The 14,684-nt window shown below is 35.7% G+C and overlaps 1 protein-coding gene across 1 annotated transcript; it reads right to left on the bottom strand.

Moving 5' to 3' along the window:
• Positions 1–388: 388 nt before the first annotated feature.
• Positions 389–1,873, bottom strand: LOC149927833 (uncharacterized). The gene has a single exon (XM_090157870.1). It carries the CDS (start codon positions 1,871–1,873, stop codon positions 389–391), a length of 1,485 nt encoding a protein of 494 aa, XP_090013996.1.
• Between the last annotated feature and the right edge of the window lie 12,811 nt (positions 1,874–14,684).

The raw sequence follows: 14,684 nt of genomic DNA on the forward strand, positions 1-14,684 counted from the left end.
ACAACTGTAACCGTTGCAAGTAAGCCCAATGGGTCCAATACATTCGCTGTGTCTGATAATATGGTTCTCTTCGTGATCCACGATCGGTCTGAAGGTGAAATGGTCTGGTGCTGGCGTCCAATGAAGTCCCAGTGTCTTGATAGTTTCATCGTTGTCGATACGTAATGGGCCTTGGATCTTTCTTAGCCTTGGTGGTAGAGACTCCAGTAATTTGGTATCGTTGGAGGTCCATTTTCTGAGTTCAAACCCGGCATCGGTCGTTGCTTTAAGTATCTCTTTCTGGAGATGGAAACCTTCCGCTCGGGTCATCACGCCGGTCATAAGATCATTCATATAAATGTCGTTGGCTAGTGCTGATGATGCCAGAGGTAGCTGATCCTTGATATCTTCAGATAGTTGCTGAAGAACCCTTGTTGCTAGGAAGGGCACCGCTGAGGTACCGTAGGTGATTGTATTGAGTTTGTATTCCTTGAGTGGTTTGGACGGATCTTCTCGCCAGATGATTCTCTGCCATTTGGTGTCGTAATTGTCGTTCGGGTGTACGAGGATTTGACGGTACATCTTCGCGATGTCTGCTGTCATTGAGAGATTGGCCCTTTGCAGACTTTGCCGAAGCGTCGAATACTACACGTAGTTTCGTCGTAGTACTAGCGTCTTTTATGACAGCGTGATGTGGTAGATAATACCCACTTGTTGATTTCTCGCTTTCGTGGATACGTTCCATATGGTTCAATTTGATGTAGTCTTCCATGAAGTCACGATATTGTTGATGTTTGTCAGGGTCGGCTTGGAGTCGACGTTCACTGTAGAGAAATCTTCTAAGTGCCAATTTCCGGGAGTCGCCAAGTTCTTCCGGGTCGCTCTTGAATGGCAATCGGACAATGTATCTTCCAGCTCTCGATCGTGAATGCGTTTCCTTATACTCCAATTCACATTGCATTTCGTCGGACGTAAATAGCTTCTTCGTCGCTACTTCTTCCAATTCCCAGAATTTCGTTAGCTGCTCGTCTAAGGTACAAGCATGTACTTGGATAGGAATGGTTGAGTTAGTTTCTTCATGGGATAACGATCCGCCAATTGCCCAGCCGAAGATCGTCTTAAACGCTACCGGTAGTTTCCGTCTTCCCTGGCGTTTGCCTTCTTGAAGGACGTGGAAGAAGAGGTCACCGCCCAGTAATAAGTCTACCGGTCCGGAAATGTGGAAAGTGGAGTCAGCGAGCTTGAGCTCCTTAATATGAGACCAACGGCAAGGATTGAACGATGAACTTGGTAAATTTTCCGTTACTTGGTTCAGGATAAGAGCCTTGACGGATAAAGTGTTGTTTTCTTCAGTCATTATGTTCAGTTGCACACTGCCACGTGCCGTTCCAATGCCTGTTGTGTCGATCCCGCCAATGGAGAGATTGCAGCTTGAGCGTTTAAGTTTGAGCCTCTTCATACCTTGCTCCGTGATAAATGTCGCCTGAGACGCGGAATCCAGTAGCGCTCTGAGGTTCTGATATTGACCAGTGGTTTCCTTGACCTTGATTATTGCTGTAGGTAATAGAACTTGAGATTGTTCAGGATTCTTCATTGGCGTTGACGGTATCTCCCGTGATACGTGGACGATGACATCAGTGTTTGGTTTCCTTGATTCTTGAGCAGATCTGTGGAGTAAGGTATGGTGCTTGGTGTTACATACCTTACATAGTCCCCGTTTGCAATCATTACTCTGATGCTCTGAGCTAAGGCAATTGAAACATAGTGAGTTTTTCCTGATAGTGATCCATCTATCTTCTGCTGTCGCCTTGAGGAAGGTAGGACATCGGTAAACTGGATGGACTTCAGTGCACACTACGCACTTTCCCTTGATTGATCCGTGATATGACGTCATGAATCAACGTGCTTGAAAAGACTCCTTTGCTCTTGAAGAACTTGAAGCTGGTTGAGAGGCTGCCAGAGCTCTAGCTCGTTGTTCCAAAAACGTCGAAAGTTCTTCATACCTTGAGCGATTTGTTCCGGTAAGTGCAAGTTCTCTCCTCACTGGTTTAAGGGATTTTCCCCCGAGTTCTTCGGTTTCCCCTTCCATAAAAACTTGACTAGGTTAACGGTAATAGTTAGTGTAGGGAGCTGTTGGCTCGATCTCGTGGCATGCAGGGCTTGCTACCACCCTCCTACGCATTGTAACCCGGCCACCTGAATTTAGGGCTTCAAAAGTCGCATGATGACTTCGGCCTAAGGTGGTGCCTTGGGTATTAGCCTAGCTGATTATTATTATAAAAAAAAGTTCCCACTGTCGACGTGATTCCGCATCTAGTTTTTCCTTTACAATATTAATGAGCACAGCGTCCCAGTATTCTACTGGCTCTTGTAATACCTTAAGGGAAATAATGCATTCGGATGATGTGTCGGTTAATCAACGAAGTGCCGTAGATGGTTCTTCTTTTACGGATTGTTGCGCGAACAGTCGTTTAACATGGGCATCAACGATCTCCCTGGTGTTATGAAAACGATTTTTCAAAATATCCCAGGCTTCAGAATAGTTTCCATCGGTAAGTTGTAGGGAATGAATGAGTAGAGCTGCGTCTCCATAAGTGGCATTTTTAAGATAGTGAAGCTTCTGTGACCCAGATAAAAGCGAATTGTTGTGAACGGTTGCCAGAAACAGGTCATGAAAAGGAAACCATTCTATATAGTTGCCCCCGAATTTAGGAAGATCGATAGGTGGTAGTCAAATGTCTGCTGTTGGTTTCGTTTCTGGTACAAGACTTGCAGCGGCTGCGTGTCGGTGAGATCTCGCATTGAGTAGGAGGCGTTCAAGGATTTCCAGTCTCAAGCCCATGTTAAGGTACTCCGTGTTGTGCGTCTTGAAGTCTTCCGTTTTACATTTGTTGTTGATAAGCTCTTGAAGTGTATTTATTTCAGTAGTCACCTGGTCTACCTTGTTCAGATACAAGGTTATGTCCGTGTCGGTTAAAGGCAGTAGCGTTTGTGGAATCGCTTGTTGGAGTGTGTTGCCCTCGATTCTTGTAATTCGGCCTTTAATAGATCCACGTTTATTCATCAATGCGTCCATGGTGAGGGGAAGTTGTTGTCTTGACAGTATGATGGCTTTGAGGATACAGTGTTGACTGTCTCAGTGATTGACTCAGGATGCGGTTTTGATTGACTCAGTGATTGACTCAGGATGCGGTGTTGATTGACTCAGTGATTGACTCAGGATGCGGTGTTGATTAACTCAGTGATTGACTCAGGATGCGGCGTTGATTGACTCAGTGATTGACTCAGGATGCGGCGTTGATTGACTCAGTGATTGACTCAGGATGCGGCGTTGATTGACTCAGTGATTGACTCAGGATGCGGTGTTGATTGACTCAGTGATTGACTCAGGATACGGTGTTGATTGACTCAGTGATTGACTCCGGATACGGCGTTGAACTGTTCTTCGACGCTTCTCACGAGAATAGGATATTCAGGTAGCAAGATACGTGACAGGCGTATTATCTGGCTCGACGGACCAATGTTTTGTCGTGGGTCGAAGAAACAGGACAGTTCGCAACTTTAGGGTTATAAAAATGTTTATTACAACTGGATCATATTGAAGTCGATTTACAAAGTCAATGTATCAATTATTTTGACATTATCTTATATATCAAATATTAAAAAACATAATTCATTTAAATTAAGCAACGTTATACATAAAAAACCCAGTTACAAATACAAATTCTAAAAAACATAATTCATTTAAATTAAGCAACGTTATACATAAAAAACCCAGTTACAAATACAAATTCTAAAAAACAATAATATTTACATTGGTTTAAACTTGACTATCTTTTTATTTTATATTTGGAACCTAACAAACTTTATCACAAATTTAACAAGAAATCCGAATCTGGTAAGGAAATTTAAATCGGACTATTATTGTAGAAGGTATTAGGGGGGTTCATTTGACTCCCAAAAATCTAAAATGACGTCACCTTTGATTTTTTTAATTTTTTATATGTTAGTTCATCTGACTTAAGTAACTTATATTTAAAATATCAACAATGAGAAACCTTTATTTTAAGTATAACACTTAGTTTGTTTTATTTTGAAAAAAAAATATTTTTAATCTGTAATGTTGCATATAGAGGTCACTTTTTCAATACAGTGCAATTTAAATGTTTTGTATTTATCATAAATTAATTTGAATATCAATCTCTTATTTATTTCAATTATAATTGTACCATTAAAAACCATTCAATGTGTCTTAATTTGGCCCCGAAGTTCGTTTTAGATCATTACTGAAGAAGACATTAGGGGGTTCTCTAGACCCCAAAAATTATTATTTATTTATTTATTTCGATTTTTTAATATGTTAATTATCTTGGCTGAAGTAGATTATATATAAAATAGCAACAATGGGATCAGCACAGATCGTCTCTCCTTGGCAATTTGTGTGAATGCACAAATCAGTGAGTGTGCAGAGCCATAAAAAAACACACATATTACATATTAAAAAATCGAAATAATCGAAGGTGACGTAATTCCTATTTTTGCGGGGTATAGAGGACCCCCAAATATCTTCCACAATAATTATTCAAAACCAATTTCCTAGCCAAATTAAGATACACTGAATAGTTTTTAATGTTAAAATTATAATTGAAATAAATAAGAGGTTGATATTCAAATTAATTAATGATAAATACAAAACATTTAAATTGCACTTTATTGAAAAATGACCTCTATATGCAACATAACTGATAAAAATATTTTTTTCCAAAATAAAATTAACTAAGTGTTATACTTAATATAAAGGTTTTTTAATTTTTGATATTTTAAATATTAGTTACTTAAGTCAGGAGAACTAACATATAAAATTATTAAAGAAATCAAAGGTGACGTCATTTTCGATTTTGTGGGTCAAATGAACCCCCCTAATACCTTAATATCTTCTACAATAATAGTCCGATTTAAAATTAATTACCAAATTCAGATATCGTTTTGAATTTTTGATAAAGTGAATCATTTGTGTTAGTATTGGGTAATTTCACTGCGAGTTATGGTCAAATATTTGAATTTTTTGGGCCCAATTTTACAGCTAGAAGTCTTAAATTTTGGAAACTGTCATTATTTCAAGCCTACATTCACACAAAAAATGCATGTACAAATTGGTGAGGTAGTGTTTCCCAACCTCTCGATTTGACATGGAATGACCTCAATGTTGATAGGATGGCTTTATTGATAATTCTCATACAGAATGAAACTTATGTAAAATTCCCATATACCGTGGGTGAGGTTGGATCGTATAAGAATTTGATTTAAGAAACGTTAAGTCTACAATTTATAGAAAGTCAAGATTTTGTTATCAGAATGTAGAGTTGTTAGTCGGAAAATTACCGGGCCCTTATTTCCGAAAAATTCCGTATTTTTTAGCAAAGGTTTTGCATATTATTGTTCGGCAATTTAATTTTCGCGGCAATTTTGAATCATTTTATTGAATCCATGAGTAAATCTGAACCTCTAGACTAGTTAAAAAAAACTCTTAAAAATATAGCTTTCAATTTTTAATTTTTATGATTTTTCGGATATTTTTCAGAAATTAGTTATTCCCGTAGATTAACAACTTTATTAAAGTGTTTATCTACACGTGCTACAAAAACGAGTAATATCATCGAATTATTTTAATCCTTCCTTTTGCCGGTTTTTATTGTCAGGTGACCAACTTCATTTAGCGGTTTTATCTTATTCATCGTTGCTTTTACAAAAAACGGTATTTAAAGGATTCATTTAGAATAAATGAACGAAAAATTATAACGGCGGGCGACGGCGTCACCAACAACACTAAAAATCCCTAACTTCTATTCGGGTAAGACCATATTCCCACTTGAAATATAATTCAATGTGGTACTTTCAACTCATGCTATACCAATACTAAAAATAATAGAAAGGAAAAGCCAATTATAATTTTAGTGTTGGTTTTTGCGTGAAAATAACACAACAGAGAAGCAAACACGTGAACCAAACAAGGAGTGTAAATAGAACCCTTGCTGAACGAAAAATTATAGTTAAACGAAACTTTAATTCAACTTGTATATTAATTTCGTAAGCAGTGAAATGTTAAGATAAAGGTTAGCTAGCTTTAAATAAAGAAAGTAAATTTAAGCTCAAACCTTTATTGCAAAGTTCAGATTTTCGTCAATGATTTGACGTTTATAATTTACGTCTTGAGAAACGTAGACTGCTTGTGTAAATAACTCAAACACTACGCTTGCTCTCGCTCATTTTCTCCCTAAGCAGTCTATTGACATATTTGATTGCAACTGCTTTATATACTTAATACATTCTTTTTTAATTATTTTAGACCAGCGAAGAATATTCCTATCGAGTTGTTAGGAGTATTGGTAAAAATAGAATGGACTATAACGTTTTTAATAGTGAAGGTAAAAAAAAATGTATAATTCCATCACGAGTGGCCGAGGAGCCATGTTCATGAATTTAGCGTACACAACAAGTTTTGCCTCCGCACTTTAAAAGCATTTGAAAAATTACGGCACTTTGCTTTTCATTGGAAACACGGAATACGCGTTTGGTTACAATTTTTTGTACTTCAACAAACGAATAGGAAAAAAGCTCTTGGATCGAGTTAATTACTTGTAAGCAAAACTTTGTTTCAAAGATTTATTTAAATTTTATAAAATTATGAAAACCATGTGTTATAGCAATTTGGCCAGTTTAATGTTATACCTAGATAACTACAGAGTTTGATATAGATGATGACGTAACCAATCTGAATATCTATATAAATCATTGTAAAGTAAACGATTTTCCTAGGCTTCTGTTGATCTGGTTTCTGGCAAAATATTAAATATAATAAGATAATAAAATATTTGAAAATATTAAATAATTGTAAAATTTCGAATACATTTTAATGCCCTCTCAACAAGCAAATGTTATGTTTTTCTAGGTTTTATTTTCGTCCGTAACAATGTCCGCTGTTAACGCTCAATATCTAGAACCAAGCCTGGTCACGAACCAAATGTTAAATGTTAAGATAATATAAATCCCTCTGCTTTGTTTATTTTATATAATTTTCGGTTAAACGTTTTCCCGGCTCATTTTGCTCCTTCTTCGTAAAAGGACGATTTCGTTTGGTATTTTGATTTAACGGAAATTGCAATATTTTATATGACGTATCGCATATGATATCAATACGTTGACCAATCAAAGTGCAGTCGATTTATATTTTCTTGTTTAACTCTTTCTTTTACTAGCTTCGCTTATCATTAAATAGTATAACTTTTTTGCAGAACCTCTCGTACCTTTGAAGCAGCTTCATATCAGCCCAGAAGGAACTTAAACAATTGGGAAGCGCGGAAATTAGTGTTTTCGTCCAAGGAAGAAATCAGCTTTTTTGCTCCGATGGATTTCTGGTTTCTTCTCCCTGTTTTCAAAATCTGGCTGTTTGGAATTGCTCTCTCGGTCTTTATTTCCTTCTTTGAGATTTGTTTCGATTGTTTTTTATGTTAGAAAAATATCACACCAGAAATCTAGAGATAAAATCTGTAATATTTGGTTTAGTTTGCGACGTTAACCGTTTTATAAAGTAATTTAACATTGCACTTATCTTCTTCAAATTCAATAGTGGCGGCCGAGAGAGAAAAAGGATCACTTTACCCAGTACACCAAACTGAAATTGCAAACTTAATCTAGCTGGCGCCTGATGGAGATAAAATCATCGCTTTTATCAAGATACGATACGGTCTTAAGATAATCTAAAATTAAACAAGGAATTAAACATGGCGAAAATATGAAAAAATGGTAGCCGCTTACTTTTAACCAAACCAAAAATTTTATGTAATTTTCATTCATGTATTCAACACCATAATAAACTAGTTGACATCAAAACAATAAACTTGAAATTGATAAAAGGCTGAAAATGATTTTATTTAGATTTACAAATAAGCACAAATTGAGCTGAAAAAGTCTACTTTTAGAAGTTTAAGTTTGAAAAGCTGAACAAACAAACAGCGCGGATAAGATCAAATTCACGATGATAAAACGTTTATTTGTTCTCTCGAGTTTCGTAATTTTATTTCAATCTAACTAATACATAAATATAGTTATTGAAACTTGAGATAAGCTGATTTACCACTCTTTAACAAATAATTTTATCCTTATTGGTTTAAATTTAATGGAAAACCTGTTACTTCATTGTTAAAATCTTTTATAAATTTCGGATTCTTCAGTGTGTTTCACTTCAAAAGTAAATGTAAATTATATCAACTTTAATTTCATTTTAAATAATTAGTGTAGGGAGCTGTTGGCTCACGTAGCATGCAGGGCTTACCACCACCCTCCTAACTAGTGCTCGGAATTGTTTATTCATTATCCCCAAATTTTCCGATTTATTTAAAAAACGTTGGTAAAAAGAATATCATTTTAACTTACTTAATTATGTTTTTTTTTACTCAACCAAGCATTTATTTGAATAAAAGTGGCATTTATTTAAATAATTGTTTGTTTTATTTAAATAATAGGCTTATTTACTTTCGATTATTTAAACAATTTACAATTTTTATTCCACTTTTGGTTATTTAAATAAATAATATTTAAATATCGCCGAGCTTATTTATTCATGAATAAAAATTAATCGAATGCCGAGCACTACTCCTACGCATTTTAACCCGGCCACCTGAATTAATGGCTTAAAAAGTCGCTGGATGACTTAGTCCTAAGGTGGTGCCTTGGGTATTAGCCTAGCTGTTAATTATTATTATTATTATAATTATCATTAAAAGCACCCAACCCTTAAACTTCTATTAGGCGCCCGTCTATTTTTTAAACCTAATTATATCCTAACCAACACCAACGTAACCAAACCTGAAGAAAAGTAAAAAGACATCCTAACCTAATCTTACCTTATCTAACCCAATAGAACCTTAGCTTTCCTTACCTAAGGGAACCTGAACTTACCTTACCTAACGTTAGCTCAGTGTTTTTCCCTCAAAACGATGGTCTTTTAAGTCGCTAGTTCACCTGGGCCTATGGTGGTGCCTTAGACTTAGAAAAACAACATTGATGTTGAACAGATATAATACCACTTTCCCTTTAGAGTTTTCAAATGAAAATTAAGTAAAAACAATTTATAATTTATTTTTGTAAATACGCAGGAATTTATACAATTAGAGATTGTATTTAGATGAAACCTCTAAAAACAATTTGTTTTATAATATACTTAAGCAAACTTTCGACTGCGGCAGGACTCTAACTTCGGTTTCGTATGCTTCCACGATGCACCGATGTTAGCTCTAATGGAATTCCTAAGAAAGGGATTCGGTAAAATGGAATTCGCAAGAATGAGAATTGGTAAAATGGGAACGATACCAATAATTTAAGAGCAACAGACTGTTGAAATATTTCCATCAAGATTTGTTGTAATGTATTTTAAAATTTAATCAGTTCATGATTGATCTGATTTTTTATCTAATTGATCAAATTCAAATTCAAATTAATCAGTACGATTCTTTTCTTAAAAACAATACTGACTTAATATTTTAGGAAAGGCTGTTTACTCTCTTTGCCGGAAACATTAAAAAAAGTAAACGGAAATTTTTGAAATAGCAATTACACGAGTATCTATGGTCAATATTTGGTAATTCAGGTGTAGTACACGTGTTTGCTAAGTAAACCAAAACACTTAATTCACTTTGTGTCAAAGTATATGTTGTACTCACGTGCCTCTATTGTACAGGAAGATACCAAGCTTAATTTCTGTAAACTCGTAGGTGGGATCAACGCGTTACGTTTTTATTCAAGAATTGTCAGAAGGCTTGGATAATAAGACACAATGTGTAATTTATGAAATATGAACATAGGGTATTTTAAAAGGTTACGCAAAAATTTTACGGAGTGAGGTGTTCCATAGATTGGTGCTCTCCAGTCACTTCGAGAATGAAGTGTATCAGGGACGGACCCTCGAAGGCGACTGAGCCTCGCGTTTCAATGGCAACGGTCTTAAAAAGGTAACGTGACTCGAGACCTTCGTTCTTATGGTTCTTGCGAGACTCAGCCTGCGTAGCGGCTCAGAGAGGGTCTGAGAAAGTGGAAGCCAAGTAGGAGGGTGCCAGTGGGCTGGTACACGTCAAATCGCAAACGAGTGATTTGCCACCAGACCACGGAACCAGCGACAGACCGTCAGGACATATTTCGTCATCTCTTGAAAGACCCGGGAGCTCCAGAATAGAAGGTGGGTACGAGCGGACGACATAAGAGATCGTTAACTGCCGCGTGGCGCGAAAATGTTCTTGAGCTATTTTAGCAGGTCAGGCCATGCGTACCATAAGAATCAACATAACCACCACAGAAACAAGTTTAAGATGCGGTAACCCAACCGTAGGCCGACAGCTATCCGAAAAGAGTCGTCTTTTTAAAAGGTTCCCAATGACGGTGGCGGGAGTGCGTTCAATCAACATCCGGATACTTTACTGCACACGGAGATCAAACGAGCTTTGTCCCTGTCGTTGGATGAGTTGGTATACAAAGACGCGATGGAGCAGTCAATAAAAGGACCTTTCCACGAACGTTGATACATTCGTTGATCAGGTGACGGCACGCTATTCTCCGTTACGAGTTACTAATGGGAGAGAGCGTCGCGGAAACTAAGGTCTTCAGTGGTCATTATATAGGTAGGTATGATTTCGTTCACCAAAGCAACGCCCCAAGAAGCCGAAGAGAGAAAAGCTGGTAGAGCTATTTTCAAAGCATGGTGAATTCCAAGGCACCCTTGCCCCTGGCAAGGAAGATTTCAACCACGGATCCTCATTCATAAAATTATTGGTCACCTCTTGAAGGACCAAATGGAGAGCATCATCGAAACGGCGGAGGCCAGCAGCGTCCTACCACACTAGTCCACAACGAAGGAGGTAGGAAAGCTTTGGAATGGCCAAGAAATTTTTGAAGATAAAAAAAAAAACGTGATGGGCGGAAACTTGGTTGAGATTCCGCATCATAATATCCAACGCTTCGATTTTTGTACAAAGACACCTTAATCAGCTAGGCTAATTACAAGCGCTTTTAAAGGCATTAATTTAGGTGGCCTTGAGAAACCTTCCTCCGAAAGAGGAGCACCCAAGGAAATAATCGAAACGGCCAATGACTTTGATACTGGGCGGGGGCAGCCAAGTCGAACATCGAGACATTAGGAACTTTTCAACTTAATTTTGCATATATCCTAGAAAAAGGTTTCTTTTTCTTTTTTTTACTTTCATCTTTTACATCGGTAATGTTTCTTCCATAACTATCAAGCAGTGGCCTAAGCAACATTTTCACAACTACATTTCAAAGATTTTCATAGTCTGCATATTCACATTTACGAGCTTTCAGAAATATGGGCATTAAACCTTTTTCTAAAACTGATAAAGTAAGTTTTCGAGGGATGGTAGGAAAAGCCTCCTTTACAAAATCAGTTATGATCGTTAGTATATTGACTACGAAATTACTCGGATACTTGAGACCTCCTATATCTTTAAAGTTAGAGCTCAGCGTTTGGATAAGAAATAATCACTTAATTTATTTTTATCCACAAACGAAAATAATCCGGGGAAAAACGATTATTTTACATGGTAAATTACTATATAGCCGTGGATAATATCCATGGATAAACAGTTAATCGTAATTTTTATGGTTAATCAAAACTTTAGCGGTTAATTTATCTGTTTCGCCGAACTCTATTTAAAGTTAATATATGTGTAAATTGGGGTATTATTTTTGGGATGATTCAATCTATCCAAACATTATTTACGCTCTTTTGTTTCTTCACAAACACGAACAATGTACCCAGCTATCATCGCTATGGCGGTATTTTTCAATGTGGCAATACATGTCCCTATAAAGAAACCGGATAAATTTATTTATTTTTTTGTTCAAATAATAATATTTATTTTCATATTTTTTTTATTTTTTTTTATTTTTTTTTATTCATAATTCAATAATTTTTTAAATCTAGCTGTCTGTCTAAAATCTACCCTTTCCGTTAGGTTGAAGCTCGTCTTCTAGTTTCGTTGAACATTGCTGATACTAAACTATAATCCTATGGCACATTATGTATGGGGAAGTCTTTTTATAATTACAAATGATTCGTTAAATGCTACTCTTGGAACAAATGGAAACTAGCCACAGTTGGAAAGAATATCGCATTATTTAAGAAAGCTGTTATTCCAAAGAGCACGAGAGCATGACTGATGCTAACGCAAAATCTCCTAGAGGATCTGTCGCTTAAAATAAATGCAGAAAGAAATAGTATTCATTTTGAATATATTTTGCTTAACGACCCATTTTGGTTACCCACATTGGTACAATTTATGTCACAACAATAATTTATTTTATATTTTGATCCTTTGGCCAAATGAAAAAAAAACAAAGCTGGAGGACAGTGTATTCTCTGATTAATATGGTATCTATAGCTATCGACGATTATTTGCGGCATTTAAGCCGCAACTCGATCAAACGTTCGCTTGATGGAAGAACGACAGACCCATCTGACAAAAGAAACTTTTTTATTATTTCTCAACCAGGGGCTTTTTAATCGACCAAATGTTACTTTTGGCCCTTTATTGAAATACAATGTGAAGAAAAGGGATTTTTTGCCCTTCTCTAATTTTACTTTGTGAGAGCTAATTTTTAGCCTATTACTTAACTCGGACTGAAACAAGCTAAGGGAAATTATTTTCCTTTACTACGCGCCTTCTCTAGTTCCTTCGTTTTAGGTCAGAAAAAATACCACGTTACGTTTGTTTTTTCAAGGTTTATTTCAACCTAATACGGTTGAGAAAAAGTTTTATTCTGCTCATCTCCGCTCCCTGGACCCTCGAAGAAAGCTCGGTTAATCCTTTAACAATGCGGGGGAGGAAACGAGTGCCAATATTCTATGGAATACTACTGACGCGCTCATTTCCTGGATTTTCCCGAGGTGTGGAATTTTTTGAGAATGTCCAGAGAGCGTCGAAATGATTTAAATACAAATAATTTTTTGCTTCGAGTTTCACAATTATGAAATATTTAAGTTTCACATTTCTAAGGTTTAGGGTTTTACTAGTTTAATTACCTTTATATTTATTTATTTTAGAATTTAATTGAATAACATTTAATTTTGAATTATCATTTACTTATGATTCATGGTGCAATCACTTATTTAACACAATGTATATCTTAAAAGGATATCATTGTCAAGGTTTCCTCATAGGAGCTGTGTATCTCAAACGAGTGCAAAGCTCGAGAGTTATTTTTCTCCAATCTGAATATCATCGAAACATTAATAACGATACAGTCTCAAAATTGAAATACATCGAAATGAAAGGTCTCAAATTTAGCTTATTATTTTAATTTTGGGGGTATCAACTTTCGACTCCCTAATTCTGGGCGATTATATTCACCTCATCCCCGAAGTTATTGGACTTGTCGCATTTGATACGATAAAATGTAAAATAGGAGAAATCATTGTTATAATCTGCTAGGCTAATACCCAAGGCACCACCATAGCTTGGTCCAATTGCGCAGTTTCCATTTGCGCGTTCCCATTTGCGCAGTTTTTCATTTGCGCTGTTTATCAATTGCGCTGAGCCGCTGATTTCCCATTTGCGAGGATTTTCATGACTTAAATATTAATTGAAAAGCTTTTTTCCTTGACAAAAGGGTTATTTCTGGCAGATAATTTTTAACATTACATTTTTTACCATTCAGCTGCACTGCTGGTCTATGTTTAATATCCGGTCGCTCTGTAAATACCAAAAATTTTCACGTTTTGCATAGTTGAAATATCATTTGTTGAATTATTCGCTTGAAAATATATGGCCGGTCAAACAGCCGCTCCTAGTTTCTCAGGCTTAGGCTTAAAATCGTATTGTAGTAGCTAATTTTTGACTATAGTTTCAGAACTATAGCTTCGACTATAGCCTGTACTATGTCTTTAGTTTCAAGTTGATAATTTATTAGTATTGGCACTTGACGGCGCTGCGCAATTTCTTTGCCCCGACCCCATTCTACAAAAAGCGATGGACCGTCTATTACGTCACTTACAAGGAGACTACCCGAGGTGTAACTCATCGATTTTGTTTAAATTCAGGGATTAAGTAGACCTTCATGTAACTTAAAAAACACCAAAGGGAAAAAATGTGATGGGCTTTAGTTTTACCATGGCAACCGAAAATTTTTGACAACTTTAATATTATATTTATCTATGTAAATTAACATGTCAAAGTCGAAGAAATTATTCAAAATGTTAAAGATTTTTTTAAAACAAAGGTGGTTAAAAATTTGGGTAAATGTCTTTTTTTGGGTAAATATCTAATTTTGGCTAAATATCTAATTTTGGCTAAATATCTAATTTTGGGTAAATATCTAATTTTGGATAAATATCTAATTTTGGTAAATATCTAATTTTGGTAAATATCTAAATTTGCGTATTTAAATTTGGATATTTATTTAAATTTGAGTAATAATTTGGGTAAGTACTTAAATTTGTGTAAACATTTTAGTTAAGGTAAGTATGTAAATTTGTGTAAATATTTTAGTTAAGGTAAGTATGTAAATTTTGGTAAATATTTTAATTCAGGTAAATATCTAAATTTGGTAAATACTTAAATTGAATTTAGGTAAGAATTTAAATTCGGGTAAATATTTAAATTTGAGTAAGAATTTAAAATTGGGTATTTAAATTTGGGTAA

Source organism: Leiobunum rupestre, chromosome 9 (assembly GCF_980474605.1).
Source record: "Leiobunum rupestre chromosome 9, qqLeiRupe1.1.hap1, whole genome shotgun sequence".
NCBI lineage: Eukaryota > Metazoa > Arthropoda > Arachnida > Opiliones > Sclerosomatidae > Leiobunum > Leiobunum rupestre.